At 39.1% G+C, this 18,647-nt stretch overlaps 1 protein-coding gene across 1 annotated transcript in view; it reads right to left on the bottom strand.

The window, feature by feature from the left end:
* Positions 1 to 233: 233 nt before the first annotated feature.
* muc13b (mucin 13b, cell surface associated) overlaps positions 234 to 18,647 on the bottom strand; it is a 91,183-nt gene continuing 72,769 nt past the window's right edge. Inside the window, exons 8-12 of the mRNA XM_072561601.1 lie at positions 17,413 to 17,455; positions 16,053 to 16,090; positions 12,786 to 12,873; positions 10,262 to 10,439; positions 234 to 3,898 (exon numbers count right to left, since the gene is read on the bottom strand). Of these exons, the coding sequence (XP_072417702.1) occupies positions 3,776 to 3,898; positions 10,262 to 10,439; positions 12,786 to 12,873; positions 16,053 to 16,090; positions 17,413 to 17,455 (470 nt within the window). The 3' untranslated portion in view covers positions 234 to 3,775. The remainder of the gene's footprint in view (positions 3,899 to 10,261; positions 10,440 to 12,785; positions 12,874 to 16,052; positions 16,091 to 17,412; positions 17,456 to 18,647) is intronic.

Below are 18,647 nucleotides of genomic sequence, written 5' to 3'. Positions count from 1 at the left end.
TGAATAGATTAGTTGCTGAGAGAGTTGTTAGTTGAACCAGAATTGAATATTCAATTGGCAGTGCACTGTCGAGAACAAACAGGTTCTCAACTCGCCCTTTAGTACAAGGCAACATTTGTACAAAAACTTACCAGTTCTATTCTCTGTATTGATTTTACCTGGAGTCAAAGAACATGTTGGAAACTGGAAAGAATTTTTCTTTATTTCAATATTTTTAAATTGTACAATGGGTGATCAATAGAAAAACAAATTCATATTTTAATACCTGTGATTTTAACAAAGTTACTTGAAATTCTCATGATTTTACTCCTATTTGGCATGAAATTCTTTTATATTTCACATAACTACAATGTACAAAATAAAAGGTACAAGCAAAACTATTAATCCAAATTGAGAATGCAACTTTGGCCATTTTTATTCCATGCAAGAGCAGCAAATTAAATTTGTTTTGAGCAACGGGAATCTTTAAGCTCCAGGAAGTACACTTTCCATTACACATTTACTGAAACATAACAGAACACCGACACAAGTGATAGCCATGAAGCAGGTTCATTGGGTACGTGAAAGTGTCTCCCTTATGTACATTTTTTGGAATTAATGTAGAAACTATGCCACCTCTGAAGGGTTCTTCATTTGAATTTTGATTCTGTTTTGTGCAGAGGTGATCTCCAAATGGGCAACCACATCACAAAGCTAAAACCAATCTCCTATCTATAAAATATTCAGTAGTAGCCACAACCTGAGTGGTGTACCCTCTTTTCCCTCTACGCTTTCCCCTCCAAAAATAAATTCAAAAAATGCAACCAAGCACAGTTGCAAGTCTTTCAATGGGATGCCGAAAGTCAAAAGATACCTATATAGAACCCATGAACCATAATAACTACATCCATTAAAAAAAAACATTTTTTGTGCTCTAATGTAGCCAGGAGTAATTGCTCTATGCCTCAGTTATTGGCTACTTCCAATTTCCCACTGAATACTCCCACCTCATGAAGCAGTTAGTTCCTATCCTGGGCAAACAATAATATATAATCTATTCATTAGCAGAACAAAAGGCAAAGTGCATAGTAGAATGAGGCTAAGTAGAAAATGACAAGGAGAGAAAGACAAGACAAAGCCTAATGTCCATGTTAAAGGAAAAACATAAACCTTACTAACAACTCAAACAGATTAGGTACAATCGGCTTGTGCATTGAAAGCTGGAGTACATTTCAGTTCAGTAAATTCATTTCCATTTCTGATAGTCATTCTTTGTATTGCAAAAATATATCATTTATATAAGGGGAAAAATAGTCACATCTTTATTTATAGGCTGTTCCATTTTGATCTAGAAACAAAAGTTTTTACATGCACAAGCTTATGTGTTTCCACAAACATGCTTTGAAGTTTACATTATACAATTATTTAAGACACTCAAGTTGAATATTGTAGGAGATAACCACCGTTTTGGGGAAAGCTCTGCAGGAATCTGGTCTATATCCATTCGTCAACAATAGGAGATGCCAACATTTGGATTTGGAATCTAAAGTTACCAAGGACAAACAAATGTTTGTGTGCTTTACTTGTCTAATCTTTGGAGTTATTTCCTATCGACTGAAAACTGGAAAAGGTTATTGAGCTTCACTATTCAATAACACTTTGTCACAGCATCTCCTACCATTGAACAGTCAAGTGCTACTAGTGCTTGTCATTTGTTTAATATCCTTTAACAAGATCAGAGAGAAAAGGAATGGAAAGGTGCCCAAAATGCTCAATTCCCCCAAACAACTATTCAGAGATACATTTTACTCTGGTCTTGAGCTACCAGTTGTTGTAGCTTAAGTTTATGCAGATGGTTGCTATATTAAACTAAATCAACCAAATTAAGGCTGGCAGACTCTAAGGTCAATCTTAAAAATCTGCTTGGCTGCAGCCAATCTCTGTGGGCCCATAAAGCTGCTGTCCCAGCAGTAACTATGCACTTTGAAGGCTTGTGTGTGTGCGCATCACTATTCTTGGTCATAAGATCACTTAGTTCATACATGCACCTGAGCCAAAATGTCATGGCCAATCTGCAAATGTTTCTATGGTACAGCCATAGTTTATAGGGAAACCACACATTACAAGTATTAATCATGGCAAGCAGTATAGTTAGTTCTGTCAGTCAAGGCCCAGAGTGCAAAAATAAAGTTTATTTAAGAATGGGACAAACTAATTATTACTAGATAATAATTAATGATTGGCATTTCTCAGAACACAAGCTAGTGTTTACATTAATTTATCAGTATTAAAAACCAAACTTTAAGAAGTTTTTTTTTCAGGGAAAAAACATCAGAAGGACTGCCTAGTTTATTTGCAAAACTTAATACCACCACTTTTTCCTTGGCAAAATTATTTATGCTTAGATTGCCAAACATGGAAAGTCTTCATTGAAGAAAAATATTGAAGAACCTAAAAATCAAAAAAAACACCAAGGAATTCAAAAAAGATTAAAACCAAAACAAAACTAAATATACATCCTGGAGTATAGGTATCTCCCCAGTATATTTACAATTTACATCCACATATTTGATCAGAAAAATGTGCAATGTATTTTTTAAAAAACATTTTTAAGGTGGAAATGCATCCTCTTCAGTTGGCTGGTGATTGGACAGTGCTAAAATTGGCGTGCCATTTTAGACTCTCCTCCTTCTGGTACTTAAGTCACAATTAGTAATTTCCTATGATTTACTAATCAACATTTTAATCATTAATAATAAGATTTGCTTCAATTTTCTTTTACTTTGCTTGGTTAAAATTTGAAAGGAAAGTCCCACCATATTGTTTTGCATTTTCCATCCCCTTCAAAGACAGCAGCACAATATAAAAGAGCTGGTTATTGAATATTCATGAAAACTCAATGAAAATTATACAACTATGCAAATCTAAAGAGAGAACATTAGTGGTGTGACTGAGCAACCAGTTTAAATACATCCAATCAAAAGTTAAAATGTTACAATTTTGCAGTCACTATAAGGGATGCTGAAATGTGGAAACCTGTTAATTTTATACTAGATTTAGAAGGAACTCATGGACGCAATGGTCAGCTGTAGTCTCCTGACCAACAATGAACAATGTTCTCCTACTGCAGCCATCTACAGTATTGTGTTCAGCACAATGTAATAGCTAGCTGATGAAGGAGGGACCTTTACATTTGGTATCATGGTTTGGAAATAATGTACTGAATCAATTGGTAAAAATGGAAGGAAAATTCTAAAATTACGATTCAACACTTCAATACAAAAGAAATACTCTGGGTGCTAACCAGAGTAAATTTCCACCCATCAACAACTACCACACATTCTCCACTCCCCCCGCTCCCCCTCCCCACACACATCAAACACCACCCTGCACCTCCTGCCAATCCTACCCTCCCCATTAAGTCTTTGTGCTCCTCCTGGCTTTGCACGGTTAAATTTGGAAGAATAATCTGCTTTATTACAGTGTTAGGAAGAGAGGCAAAGGTAATGGTCCAATAGGTTAATGCCGGAAGTTGGAAGTCCCTCGTCTGACATTTTAATGGCCAGGAAAATTGGAGTCTTAATTTTTAAATACTAAGTTGAAGGTTTTTGTTTCATAGTTGCCTCACTACAGAAATACGTCCCAAGAATTTGGTTTAAAAAAACGTACAAAATTCCACCTTTACTTCCCCCTTCTCTACCCTTTACGCTTGCTATGCGACACGCACAGAAGCACAAACATTATCAATAGTTGAAAGAATATCTGCTTCACCCTCTAAAAATCAATCCTGCTCCATTTACAAATATTCAGGTTTTTTCTCATCACTGACGTAATACGGATTCTCTTGACCCTGGCAGAGATAGGTGTACCGGGACTGCTGCTTCCCTTTAAAGGTCTTCAGGTCATCATTTTTTTCAGGCTAGAATAGAAACACGCAAGATATTAATTTAATTAGGAGCACACTGACTGAATGTGTACTTTACTAAAATGTTATACTCTTTCAAATACATCTTGAAACCTTTTTGTTTTTAATGCAAAGGCACGGGCTGCTGGGTGAGGAATGAGTGACATTTACTGCTTGAAGTTTAAAGATAGAATCTTCTAGAGGAATGTATTGTAGAAACAAAGGGACAGGAGCAGGTCACTGAGTCCCTCAAGCCTGCTTTGCCATTCAACTGCATCGCAGCTGATCTGTATCTTAAATTCCACTTAACGCTTGGTTCCATAAACCTCAATGCCCTTACCTAATGAAAGTCAATTAATCCCAGGTTTTGCATTTTCAATTGTTCTGGCCACAGCCGTTTTTTATTTGAGGGAGAGAATTTCAGACTTCCACCACCCTTTGTGTAGGGGAGTGCTTCTCGACATTACCCCTGAATGGGCAAGCTCTTAAATTTTAAAGTCAAGCCCTGGGCTCCACCAGGTTTTCCCTTTGTGTCAAGATTGACATTTCTGACAAAATAAAACCCATTTTGATAAAATATTGCTTTCTGTTCCAGATGAAGGCTGACAGCACGAGTGGACAAGAAACCTGTCTGAGGAATCGGATTCGACTGCAGCTTTTACTGAGTCACTGTTCATCGTTTAAGCAAAGGGATTGTCTAGTTACCAAAGGCAATGTGCACGTGAAAGGGGAACTGCACACCTGACAGCAGATACTATACTACCTTTTAAAACTGTCTAGGCACAATGCTTTGTGGTGAAGGGGAAATCAACGACCTAAATCTTACTCGGATCATTATTAAGAAACAAGCAAAACAAAATAAAACATTTTGTACAGCGTTGACCACAGCTGCTGAGCACAAGCCATCCACAATGAGGTCATTCTAGTCATTAAATGAATCACCTGATGTTCAACAAATTTTCTCACCATGCAACAATCTTTGACAAATGGTGCCACAGCCAAATTCATGACTACATTACAAAGAAATTTTTAAAAAGTTGTAAAGTATTCTGACAGAAAAGATCTTAAGTTAGAAGTCACTGTAATGCAGTACAAAGTCTGTTGTGTGACAAAGCCATTACACTATTATAATGTACTATTTAAATGCAAATAGAGTTTCGAAATGTGGTTGCGGAAGAGTTAAAAGGATACTAAAACTTTAGAAAAATTACTGTATTTTTGACGCTTGAAATAAATGCTTGAACATTAAGCAGCAAGCACCGATGTGAAGGACACAGAAGAAACTGCTTTCATTGTGAAAGTATAAAGTGAAGACAGCCATTATAACCAAGATGGGTCAGTAGTCAACAAATTTCAAATAAGCAAATCTCAATAGTAATACTTTGTGCAACACTTTGCGATCATTAACCAACACTTAACATCCACCTGTTGTTTCTGACTCCCAAGGAAATGGAGTTGAGAAAATAGAAAATTTTCAAAATTCAGTTATTAGATTCTAACAATTTTCTTTAGAGTTGCCAGCAGTCAGCACACGTCGAAATAAGAAATGCTGACTCTCCGTCCTTTATCTACAGAAAGCCTTTCATTATTGAAATGGTTCCGTCTGGAACTAAATACGACAAATTGCCTAATGAAACCAAGACTTTGTCGTCTCATTAGGCAGTCTTCTAGATTTGTGGCCGACTTGTCTCCATTCCATTGTTCATATTTTTGAGAGGCAACTTTCAGTTTCAGGAGTTAAAGTGTTAAGTGCAAGATAAAGGGAGACATGGAATTAAAAACTAATATACAGTCCGAGCAAAAATGCAATTGAAACAAGCCTGAGTTAATTACAATTAAATGGTAACCTGCGTTAATCTTGCATTGTCAGAGTTGGTTGTGAGAACTTGGATAAAGAAAGAAGCTAGCAGTGAGGTCAGAAGATCAACCCCTTGTCTTAATAAAATACTTAAATTGTTTGTGGTCCCCAGATGAGAGGAAGCTAGAGGCAGTTGGTGAACGGAGAGTTTCTTGTTGGGACCAGAACTTCTGAGAAAGAGGATCACAAACTCCAGTAGAGATAGCAATTATTCGTACTGGTCACAGAATCAAAAGGAGTTATCTTGAAGTTAAGATAATTGGCTTATATTTCAGTTATGAGCTTCCCAAAGCCTGCCAGACTGCCATGGAGATGGTATTTGAGGGTAAGAGGTCTTTTTTTAAGAAAAAATGTTATCCAGTTGTAAAGTAAAAGGGTTTGTTAGCTCAATTGGCTCTTTTTTGAATGCCAATAGCATGGGTTCAATTCCTCCATCAGCAGAAGTTACCATGAAGGACACTCCTCAACCTTTCCCCTCAAAGGTATGATGACCCTTAGGTTAAACACATCAGTTGTCTCTCTCTTTCTAAAAAGGGAGAGCAGACCTGTGGTCTGGTAAGGTCACTTTACTTTTACCTTTTATCCAGGCGTCCTCAGAAGGAAGTTGCAGATCTATGATTTTGCTAATAACTTGGAATTGATGATTGGGGAAGATAAAATTAGAAGATTTGCCTAATTTGGAGCAAAAGTAAGAAATTTACGGTAAAAGGCTGTTTGCCTCGTTGAAGCAGAAAAAAGGAGTCGACAAGTGTGATGCTGGAAAAATACAGCAGGTCAGGTAGCATCTCCAGTTGACATTTTGGGTATAAGCCCTTCATCAGGAATGTAGAGGGGAGAAGGGGCTTAGAGATAAATAGGAGGGTGGGTGGGGCTAGGGGGGGGTATGGTCACTGGGAAGGTGATAGGTGGATGCAGGAGGAGGGGTAATGGTGATAGGTTGGAGCAGAGGGTGGGGAACAGATAGATGGGAAGCGAGATGGACAGGAAGGACAGCTCAAGTGGGCAGTGCTGAGTTGGAGGGTTGGATCTGGGATGACATGGAGTGAAGGGAGATGAGGAAACTGGTAAAATTGACGTTGATGTTATGTGGTTGGGGAGTCCCGAGGCGGAAGACGAGGCGTTCTTCCTCCAGCCATTGGGTGGCTAGGATTTGGTGGTGGAGGCAGACCAGAACATGCATGTCCTTGGTGGAGTGGGAGTGGAGTTGAAGTGGTTGGCCACAGGGCGGTGGGGTTGATTGGTGGATGTGTCCCAGAGATGTTCGGAGAAACGTTCCTCGAATTGGCAACCTGTCTCCCCAATGTAGAGACCACACTGAGAGCAACAGACACAGTAGATGAAGGTGTTTCGATGTCAAGAAAATCGCTGTGGAAGGATCTTTTGGAGTCTTGGGAGGGAGGGAGGGAAAAGGTGGGGGTGCAGGTTTTACCTTCCCTTCATGCCACAAGAGGTGAAAGCAGAAAACAGCTTGAAGAACTAGCTTAGAAATTGCTTTAAAAGAATTATGGGGGCAGGCTTAGAGGGAACAGAGTGTCCAAAGTCAAGGCAAAAAGCAGTAGAATCCTTGCAGAGTAAGAAGTCTGGAAGTCTCCAAGTGTCTTGACTGTGAAATTAAGGAAAAATCAAAAGTGAATTCCAGATGAATAAAATATTGCAGATGCTAGGAATCAGAAAGCTCACAGGTTTCAGGTTTCAATGAATTAGGGGTCTCTATCAGTTCCTGATGAGATGCTTAGTTTCAGTTTCATAATTGCAAAATGTCCTCTTCTAATACCCTGGGAAGAGATTTACAGCAGAAATAAAAAGTGAGGGAAAGGCCAAAAGAAAAAGGCAGATTGTGCAATTGAGCTGAGTAAATCTGGTCATTTATGGAGTTGGCACAAGTTCAAAGACACCGTGACAGCTACCACTTTCAGAGCACATGAATGGGATATTTGCTTTCATCAATTGTAGCATACAGTGTAAGAGCAAGGAAGTAATGCTGGAGTTGCACAGAGTGTTGGTTAGGTGTGCAGTTCTGATCATCTCACTACAGGAAGGGTGTGATAGCACTGGAGAGAGTACACTGGAGGTTCACCAGGATGATGCCTGAGATGGAGAATGAGCTATAAGGAGCAACTAGACAGGCTGGATTATTTTCTTGAGAGCAAAGAAGGCTGAGGGGCTCATGATTGGGGTGCATCAGGTTATGATTGTGAATAGAGAGCAGCTGTTCCACGTGGTTGAGGGGCCAATCATGAGGGGGCATAGTTTTAGGGTAAGGGACAGGAGGATCAGAGGGGATTTGAGGAAAAATAAACCTTTCAGAGGGTGGAGGGAATCTGGATTGCACTGACTGGGAAGATAGTGGAGGCCGAAAACCTTACAACCTTTAAAAAATATTTGGATGAGCACTTGAAATATCATAACATTCAAGGATATGGGACAAATGTAGGAAATTGGGATTAATGAGCCTTTAGTAGTAATTATTGTCAGGGCAAACTTGATGGACCAAAGGGCTTTTACTGCGTGGCATGACTCTATGACTTTAAAAAAACCCAGAATTTGCTGCAAGATCCCAGCAGTTCATGCATGGCCATCTGATTGGCAAGCATCAGACATAAATGAATCTGTAAAGCGGCAAAGACTTGTTACCAAATAATGTTCAGTTACTCTAAATGGTATTTCCTCTTTTAAAGACTTGGAAGTGGGTAAATATCCTAGCTATGGACAGAAATCCGCGTTAACGTTTCAGGTCTAGTGACCCTTCTTCAGGATTGTGATTTTCAGACAGCTGTGGCACCCAGGCTTGGTCCCTTAAAAATTGAAAGAGCTTTCTAGATTTTGAAAGATAGGGGAAAGTAACAGTGGACTCATTGCATACTAATAATTAAGTTAGTGTTAAGTTTGTTATACCTGCTTTTTTAAAATTTAAATTGTAAAGCTAATGTATAAAACTATGAAAAGTTGTAGTATGATTCTTACAGTTAATGACAAATTTATTTCAAACATAACGAGTCTCTAACAGGATCTGAACAACATGTACAATATTCCTAAAGAGGAGAAGATGGACATTCTAAGTTAATTTCCAAGGGTGGAGAATGATAGCCATTCACCTGACACTTAAGTGATTGCCATTAATATACTTTCAGAATTAGGCCAGAGTGAAATGCGAGTAATATTTTTAATCAAGATATTTACCCACATCAAAGTCTTTAAAAGAGGAAATACCATTTACAGTAACTCGACATTATTTGGTAACAAGTCTCTGCGGCTTTACAGATTCATTTGTGTATGATGCTTGCCAATGAGATGGCCATGTATTAAACCAAATGACCTTTCACACATTACAATGGCTAGCTTGCTACTAAATTGTAACAGTACAAAAACACACTTCACAGGCAATTTGAATTTTATTCAGGAATTGGAACACCAAGTTCTGGTTATGTACTGGGTCTACAATGTTATGAAACAGCTTTGTTCCATCAAAAGGCACACAGGTTTAGACTAGGAGCAGATAAATTTATGATGTCTAAAGATTCTTTTGCATTAAGATTAGATTCGATTCTCTACAGTGTGGAAACAGGCCTTCGGCCCAACAAGTCCACACCGACCCTCCAAAGGGTAACTCACCCGGACCCAGTTCCCTCTGACTAATGCACCTAACACTATGGGCAATTTAACATGGCTAATTCACCTAACCTGCACATCTTTGAACTGTGGGAGAAACCGGAGCACCCGGAGAAAACCCATACAGACTCAGGGAGAATGTGCAAACTCCACACGGACAGTCGCTCAAGGCTAGAATCAAACCTGGGACCCTGATGCTGTGAGGCAGCAGTGCTAACCATTGAGCCACCATGCCACCAAAGTGTGCTTTACTTATGAAATGGTCTTTCAGATAAAGCATAATGGAGACAAAAAGCCCGGAAGCTTGGTGGATGAAACATTAAAATCTCTCGAGGTGGATGAAGTTACATGGGCTAATTGGCCTTCTGTATCTATAATTATAATCAGCAAAAACATACCCACACTGAAATTGCTATTCCAGTTCCAAAAGTACAAGAATGTAAGTGAGAAGCTGGACAGCAACGTTTGAGACAAATATAAAATTCAGGAGACTATTTTAAATGAAGAACTTTAGACACTGTTTAACTTTTGTGTCAGACTAACCATATCTGTTCGGCCGACAGGCTTCACAAAATTTCCAGGTGAACCAGAGGTTTGTTTCCGATTCTAAAATAAAAGTCTGAAACTGCTTTACTGGAAAGCATGTGTGTTTGGAGAAGGATGCAGTCCTTCAGTGGCAGAATGTGCAGAGGAAAATCAGAGACAAAACCAAATACTAACATTTTCCAACACAACAAAACTTTCCAGTTCTCTGTTGGGAAGACCTGTGCTAATCCTAGTGGTGACTAGAGAGTGCTGACAGCTATGGCTTTGTGAAACCAGCAAGAATTGCATTTAATCAAAGGAATGGCCCAATTTCTATCCACCTTGTCTTCCCCCACCCTCTACTTTCCAGTTTTAAGTGCACTCACTGTTCTCCCAGCATCTCGATGGATATCATTTAAACTGCTGGTGCTTCCATTCTCTTGCATTTCAAGCTGATTACCATCCCAGTGCATGGTGGCACGGGGAATCTTCGGCATCTCGGATTTGGGCCACATGACATAGTCGTGAGAGCCTGAGGAGGAACTGCAAGAACCACTTTTGGACCTGCAAATAAAAGCCAATGTCACTTTAACTGCACTTCCAATCTCAGCATTTGATAACATAATTTGTGTAACTATGATGGGGTTACATTTTGCAATTAGATGTGTGCAGATCTCACAGTTTTCAAATCCTACTTTAAGCCCATGCATCTATCCACTGATGTGAAATGTGTGTGTGCCCAAGTAGAATTAAGGCTGCAGAGATAATATAAATGGCTGCACAATGTTTATTTTCCCCTTTACAGTGGAGTTGGTTAATGAGAGATTGAGGATGTTACTTCAAAATGACATTTAACTTGTTTTGATTAGCCAAGGAGTATTTCTACTGAGGTTTGACTGACCAAAATATCACCCTTCCTTTAGTGCAATGAAGAAAGAAACAGTATTTCAATAATGATTTTTTTTTAAAAATCACTACTCTTTAATAACAGACAATGATGTGCATCAGACTGATGCCTTCACTGTCATGACTAAGAGCAGTAAAATAAAACTAGCTGTGAAGACTTATTCCTTTAGAATACTTCAACTTGGTTGAAAAACTATTAAAGCAACAAGTACAGAAACTTCAATCATTCCATGTCATTAAGCTACCAATTTGTAAAACAAGGAGTCAGTCTGCTCTACCATTCACGGATGAACCTAGATCTCAACTCCACCTTTCCACCTGATCTGCATATTCCTAAATTTGCTGTATAAGTCCAAAAATAAAGTACTTTAGCTGTGGGTAAGGTTAAGAGATACACACGTTGCTGACAATGGAGAAGGTTTGGACACAATGGGAAAACAACAATAGACACTCTACGCAAAGCAGGTTCACACTCAAGGGCATCGTATGTGAAGGACAAATGAAAGTTTAAATTTTCTAACCTAGAAGCCAGGGAAAATAATTATTGGTTAACATTTGTTAACATACTGTTGCTGCGGAAGGAGCCTTGGAGATTGAGCCACTGAAATACTGCACTACTTCTCCAGCATTTATTCCTATCAAGGCATTTTGGCTGAAGTATAGGCTGTCAAATATAAAATTAGGCATAAGTGTACGATATTCAACCCAGTCAGAGACAATAGCATTCACTGTAACTGCTGTGCACTACGAAAGGAGTATAGGTACTGTTCTGCGCAGTTTCCAGGCAATGTTCTTTAATTTATTATGGTCCTAGATAGGATACCCTAAACTGTTAAGCTCCCAGGGAGAAGGATGAACTTCTTTATTCATCCACAAACTATTCTCACCTTTCAACCTGATGGTCGTGACAGATCAATTTTAAAATGGAACCCTTCCCTTGCGGATGCCTAACATTGGTAGCGTTGGTATTGGTAGTTGTACAGTTGATTTCAAGATTTTCAGCTTTGTAGATTGGTTGAGATTCTGTTATCCTCATTCCTTTTGGCAGTGACTGAATTCCAGCATTCAGCACAAGGGAGAGTCCTTTTGTTGTCCTGTTTCCTTTAGTCTGGCTTGCTAGCTTGTTGGTTTTGGCACTCAGAATACGAAGTCCCTCTACTTGCAACACAGGGGTGACAAGGGGATAGGTCATCAACGGTGACCTGCACAGCACATTAACTCTAGGACCCAGGCCAGTGCATAAAGGGTAACTTAACCCATTGGCACATGAAAATATTCAGTCCCATTAGCACACAGTAGCAAATATAAACCGGACCCTCTAACTGACGCCCTTCTGTATTCTTCAACGAGAAAATTAAAAATCATCTCTGCAGTTTGGAGCATAATCCAGGGGAGGTGGCTTGCTGTTGAGCAGGGGTTCCTCAGTCTCTTGTTACTTTTGTAGTCACAGAAAATCACAGTACAGTCAGTTCTGAGTTGGCCCTTCCCCTCTGAATGGTTGTTGTTTGAAGTTCTTTTTGCCTCTTTAGATGTGTCATTTCATGTATCTCACTCTCTCGTCATATGCACAGATAGCGACTCAATTTATATCTACAGTCATAGTTGGCTGTACCTTTTAGATTTTGGAAGTACACATTAAAAATATCCATAGTACTTTTGGGTTTTGGCTCATTATCACAATAGCATCCAAAAGGCTTTAGGGGGGAATTTCACAGGAGAAAGGGAGGATATTTGATGGCTCGTCAGCTTGATGTTCATTCAAAACTAGCTGTGAAGGTTTATTCTGCAGCATTTAACAATTCAGTTGATAGACCATTAGGGCAACAAGTAGAGATAAATTCTAAAGAAATATTTCCACCAGTGTCATGAAGCTACCAATTTGGATGATTGGTCAATTGTGCTGTTTTCATCGTTGGGAATAAAGACCATCATTTTCCCTGAACCCAACCCTTTATTAAACAGCACAGGACAGAAATAACTCTGCTTTTCATGTCACATCCTTACCTGAGACAGGTTACAATTAGGGCCAACAACAAGAGGAGGAGGATACCACCCAGTACACAGGAGATCACCACAACTGCCAGTAAATATGCTGGAGAAACAGAAACCATGCATTAATATTCAATGCAAAATCTTACAGTTTTGACACATTGGGCATGTATCCCATTTTCAAGGATATCCAGAAAGAATCAGATTTTAACCTGATCAGGAACACATTAAACCAAACATATAAATTCACAAAAAAGGTGAATTATTCCATTTTCAAACCATGTAATTACGGAATTAGAATTTACAGGATGACTATTTATAATGAAATATTTGTTACAAAAATTTGGCTGTCTTCTCTCTCCCTGAACAGATTTGTACATGCTTTCAGCTATACTGATTTTGAGATTTCCTGAGGTGAAGCACAACAATGCTGGTCATTTATATATTCCCATTTTCATATAACTATATCCACTTTATCACTACTATAGAATGACTCGTCAGATTAGGCAGCATCTGCTAAACGTCCTCAACGTGGATTCCTAGGTTTTTAGGCTGCAGTCTCTTAATCCTCAGGGCTCACGTCCCTGCAGTGATTTTATTCCAACTTTACCAATACCCAATTTACATAGTTAAAACCAAGTAGTAAGTAACAGCTATTTTCTTCTGGATAACCAGAACAGTCCTTGGACATTAAGACAGAGTCCCTGGACATGCTTCAGTAGTTGCACTGGACACAGAGGCTGCATGCGTGACAGGCAGGGAGAGCTACAGAGAGCAAGTGCACAACAGAGAGAGACAGCACATGTGATAAAGACAGAGGGGGCATACGACAATGTCTTTCCCTGTTGTAGTCTGGAGGTAAACAATCTGAAATTTGTTATCCACGCTGATAATTCCTGACTGCTCAAACTAATCAGCAGTTTGTCTCTTCGTAAAGCTTGCTCTGCATACACCCATTGTAAATACGTGAACACAACTCTCAATGTTTTTAAGAATGCAGCAATTCCTTCCACAGTTCTTGGTTTAAAGCAGTATCGTTTCCTCATTTTGTTCCACAACCCAAAATTGAAAAAGAAACTTTGAAGTAGTTGTGACAATTTACCATATTAATTCAATTAAAGCAACTTTTCACATCTGCACATGATCAGTTAAATACCAAGATCAGGAAGTTGCTGTCTAAGTTGTGCAGAAGTTTCACTGAGCGACTTTCCATCTGCAGACACATACTATGGTGTGCACACTGCTCACAATTTGGTCTCCTCTACAATGCATACTCATTTCTCACCAACTGCAAAGTCCGGGTGGTTAACATGATCTCAAAATACTCTACAGTTTAGAAACAAAATACTCCTTGGATTCCTGCTGCAAGAGTTTATTTCTATACCATTATGCAACTCAAACACAATAGATTAAACTCTGATAAGAACTTCAATTTCACCACAAGTCTGATAAATTGTTATCAACAGGCCATTCCAAAATAATCCTGTTTATGTTTTGCTAATCCAATAGGCACTGCCCACTCAGATTAACAGAATTGGGTTTCACTACTTAAATCTGAATTTATTACCCGTTCCCAATTACCCTCAAGAAGTGAGCAGTGTTCTTGAACCACTGCAGTCCAAAGAGTGTATGGACACTCAATGCTGTTAGTGAAAGGGTTCTAGGATTTGTACCCAGCACCAGTGAAAGGACAGCAATTTAGTACCAAGTAGTCAATTGTGGCTTGGAGGAAAACTTTTGGCAATGACGCTCCCCATATTGTCCTCTAGGTGGCAGAGGTTGTGGGTTTGGATGGTGCTGTCCCTGCAGCTTTAGTGGATTGCCTCAGAGATTTTGTATATGGTACATGCTGCTACCACTGTATCTGAGTGATGGAGGGAGTAAAGGTAATCGATGGGATGCCAATTAAACAAGTTTACTGGGCAGTGTTGAGCTTCCCAAGTGTTGTTGAAACTGTGCCCATCCAGGCAAGTAGAGTGTCGCACTCCTAGGCTTGAGCCTTGTAGTGGACAGGATTGTGGGAGTCAGGAGGTGAGGTTAGTTGGTCCTGAATTTCCAGCCTCTGACCTCCAGTTATAATCAGGGCATTTCGGTGACTGGTCCATGAGGGAGGACCCAAGTCAAGATCTCCAAGAAATATCTACAGGGTCTCAAAAAAATCCAGGCTAGTGCTTCTGCTGGACTGAAACTTGATTTGGCTTCTCAGGATGTGGTCATAAATCAAAAGGTGCATTACATTTCCCAAACTGGCAACTTTCCTCCAAATAGGGCACAGCTCAGTAACTAGTTTCAGCTTTTTGTCTTTGACCTGCACATTCAATAATGGCTTACAAACAATATACAATTTTTAACAGTGGGCAAATTAAGACATAGCATTTCAAAAAAACACTACTGCCCTGCTGACCAATAGTAGGAAAGGTACTTGGAGAGATCTATATGCATAGATAATTTCTTTTAATAATAGGACACCTTCAGTGGTTAGTTGTCAGCAACACTGCTGCCCTCTGCAGGAGACAGGCACTGCCAACCTTTTGGAATGCTCATGGTAGCAGGGAAAGGTAAAAAGAGGAGGAACAGAAGGAGGTGGAGTCTAATCCTCATGGTGGGACCAAGGGAATGGGAAATGTTGTTATCCAGAGTTAGGCAGGCTGCTGACTTGAAGCATACCTGGCACATAATTAGTAAGCTAAATTTCAGGATTACAGGCACCGTATGTCTGTAGTGATTATATTTGCAAAAGGTTGGTCATAGGAATGCCAGCATTAACTACTGTTTTCTGTCAAGCTGTGCATTTGTTTTGCTCAATTTGACTGTATGTAGAGAGTGTCGGTGGCCAAGGGCTAAAATCAAAAAAAAATTGTTTAACTTGAAGGCTTAAACAGCTCTCAGACTTAACCGCATTGTCCTTCAGTTGTGAAAAAAAAAGCACTGGCACCTGTTGGTTTTACTTAAAATAGCTACAGTGTTACATGAAACCAGAAAGTGACGACTGCTAAAGCCACAGAGCATGCTTTCTGTCACCATGCCAGTCCACTTTTCAGGTCGTTGTGCATCAAAGGCTACACTCAGATTTCACGCTGTACAGGCCAGCAGTGAGAGACCTAGTCAGAGCGTGCAACCCACTGCAACAAATCTCACTTCATCAATATCATCTTGGATCATTTCACCAAACATTTATCTTCGACCAATCACTTTCATTATTTGACTACAAAAAAAAAGTCTGAACCTCAGAATAATTTATAAAAACAATTGTTGGCGAAAGTTTAAATGATGGGTACTTACATTTATCACAGTTAAATCCTCCATAACCAAATGGACACCTAGAAATAACAAAGATATCATTTTCTCAGAACTATATTGTCGAGCAAATGTTGAAAGTCAGACCCAGCCCTTCCAGTAAAATAAATTAGCTTAACAGGCTTATTTCACGCAGACAGACTAAAAAGGATAGTTGATTATTTCTACTGGGAACCTATCGTGGAATCAGTACACTGAATTTTCGTAGCCAGGGATGTTTAATGAGAATCACGTGCTACCTAACACCAACTATGCAGCAGCACTTAAATTACAATGATAAGGATTCAAATTATCAACAACAATGCATAGCATAATACATTCAAAATGAGGTCTTTCTGGATTTCCAGTCAAAGTTGATGGACCAAAGGTCATTAGAAATTAATTATTTTTGGATTAATTATTAATCCAACTGCATGGCTGAAATAGCTATTAGTTTGCCTCTCCATCCTGTGCTTTTTGGAGTCTAGATTCACAACTGGGCTTTGCTGCACCTGGAGTCGGACTGCAATCAAACTAATTACTTTGATCCTTTTCAAATATACAGCTCTGGATCTTTACCCACGTACAAGACACAGACCATCTGGAGCAATGCATGAGCTGTCTTTGAGTCTGACAGCATCAGTCCTTTACTGAAGGCTGCAGCTTCCCGCTGGTACACAGAGGCAATTTTACACAATGCTTAGACATGGCTAAGAGCTACATTCCCTTTCAGGATCGAAAACCTGGCGATGTTAAAGAGTCAAATTATCGATACCAATACCCCATCTATTGTCAATCAGATAATAATCTTATTTTTGCTACCAAAGCGGATAACATCACACTTATCCACATTATACTTAATCTGCAATGCAATTGCCCACTTACTCAACTTCTCCAACTCACATATAAGGACCTCTGTGTTACCCTTCCAGCTCACATTCCCACCCAGTTTTGTGTTGGCTGCAAATTTGGAGGTATCAGATTTAATTCCCTCATCTAAATCATTCATGTAAACAATCAGTAAAGGTTGTTTGATTTATCAAGAAAACATGGGAAGCTGATGTTGTACACACTTGCTCTTTTTAAAAACAGTGCAGTACACAAACAGAGACTGGCTGCCGATTCAAGAGTAGAAAAGCAGTCAAATAGTACACAGAAGGTGCTGAACAAAACTGAGTTACAAACAAGTAAAAACGCCTTTCCATCACAGATATTTCAAGTCCACAAAACTGTTCAGAACTAGGATCAATTGGATTACCTCAAGTGTATAGTATTTCTTGAAATCGTAACAGGAATTGAAAGGGAAATAAAGTAACAGACACAAATAAAGGTGTCTGCTGCAGCAGTTTATATTTAATCAACTTACTTCACACATACTCTATTTTCAAGCTTAAATCCACTTAGACAGGCTGTATAGAAAAGAAAAGTAAATAAGTTGATTATGTTTCATTAATACTTATACATATCAACTGGTGCCATGTTTCCATTAGCACAATAGCAGTACTACATCTGTTAAAAAACATTGCTACGGAGAGGATTTTGGGTGTAAGGATGGAGAAGGAACTGATCTCTCTTCTTCTTGCCCTGCCCAGTGTGTTCCTTGTAGATGCGCATAAGAAAAAGCTTTTCAATATCCTCACTTTCTGTGCAAGAAATAATATCTTGCTAGGTTGGATATCCGAAAATCCCCGGGCCTGTCGGGTTGGCGGAAGATTGTTATGGAGCATATCCCCTTGGATTTTCTCACAAGTATGGTACACCACAAAACTGAGAATTTATATAAGACATGGCAGCCCTTTTTGGACTACCTGGACACAGATTTATCTGCCACACTAATAAGAGTTTTAAATTGTTAAATTGTTACGGCTCATAACAATTGTGTTTTACGAGTCCAATACCCAGGGAGGAGGAACTGTGAACTTAGGAGTGTCTTGTTTGGCTGAGTTGAGTTATTACTATCTATTAGTTTGTTGTTGGTTATTATTTATTTAGTTAAATAGTTTTTTTTATGATATATTTTTCCACATATATTTATACATTTGTACATGAGGGCTGGTTGGGTTTTTTTACTTTGTGTTCTCTCTTTCTATTGTTTTGAACTGTATTGTTTTGTATTTGTTGTAATATTTTAAAAAGTCTACTTTTTCAATAAAAATATATTTTAAAAAAACAGTGCAGCCCATATACTCCTTTGTAAACCTGGTTCTAGACTTCCTCGGTCATCAGGCATATCCTTCCTGCATTCATCCTGTCTAGTCCTGTTAGAATTTTGTAGGTTTCTGTGAGATATCCCTCTCATTCTCCTAAACTCCAGAGAATATAGTCATAACTGATCCAATCTCTCTCTTTATAAGTCAATCCTATCATACCAGACTGATTCCTGAAAAACTTCTGGTGCACCCCTTCCATAGTTAGAAGATCCTTCCCCAGGTAAGGAGATCAAAACTGCAGGCAACATTCCAGGTGCAGTCTCACCAAGGCTCTGTACAGTTGCAGCAAGACATGGCTGCTCCTGTACTCCAGCCCTCTAGCTATGAAGCCCAACATACTTTTTTCCTTCTTCACCATTGGCTGCAATGTTTACTTTCAGCGACTGGTTTG

The sequence above is a fragment of the Chiloscyllium punctatum genome, chromosome 42 (assembly GCF_047496795.1).
Source record: "Chiloscyllium punctatum isolate Juve2018m chromosome 42, sChiPun1.3, whole genome shotgun sequence".
Lineage (NCBI taxonomy): Eukaryota > Metazoa > Chordata > Chondrichthyes > Orectolobiformes > Hemiscylliidae > Chiloscyllium > Chiloscyllium punctatum.
Note: the sequence above shows the minus strand (reverse complement) of the source record. Positions and strands in the feature narration are given on the sequence as shown.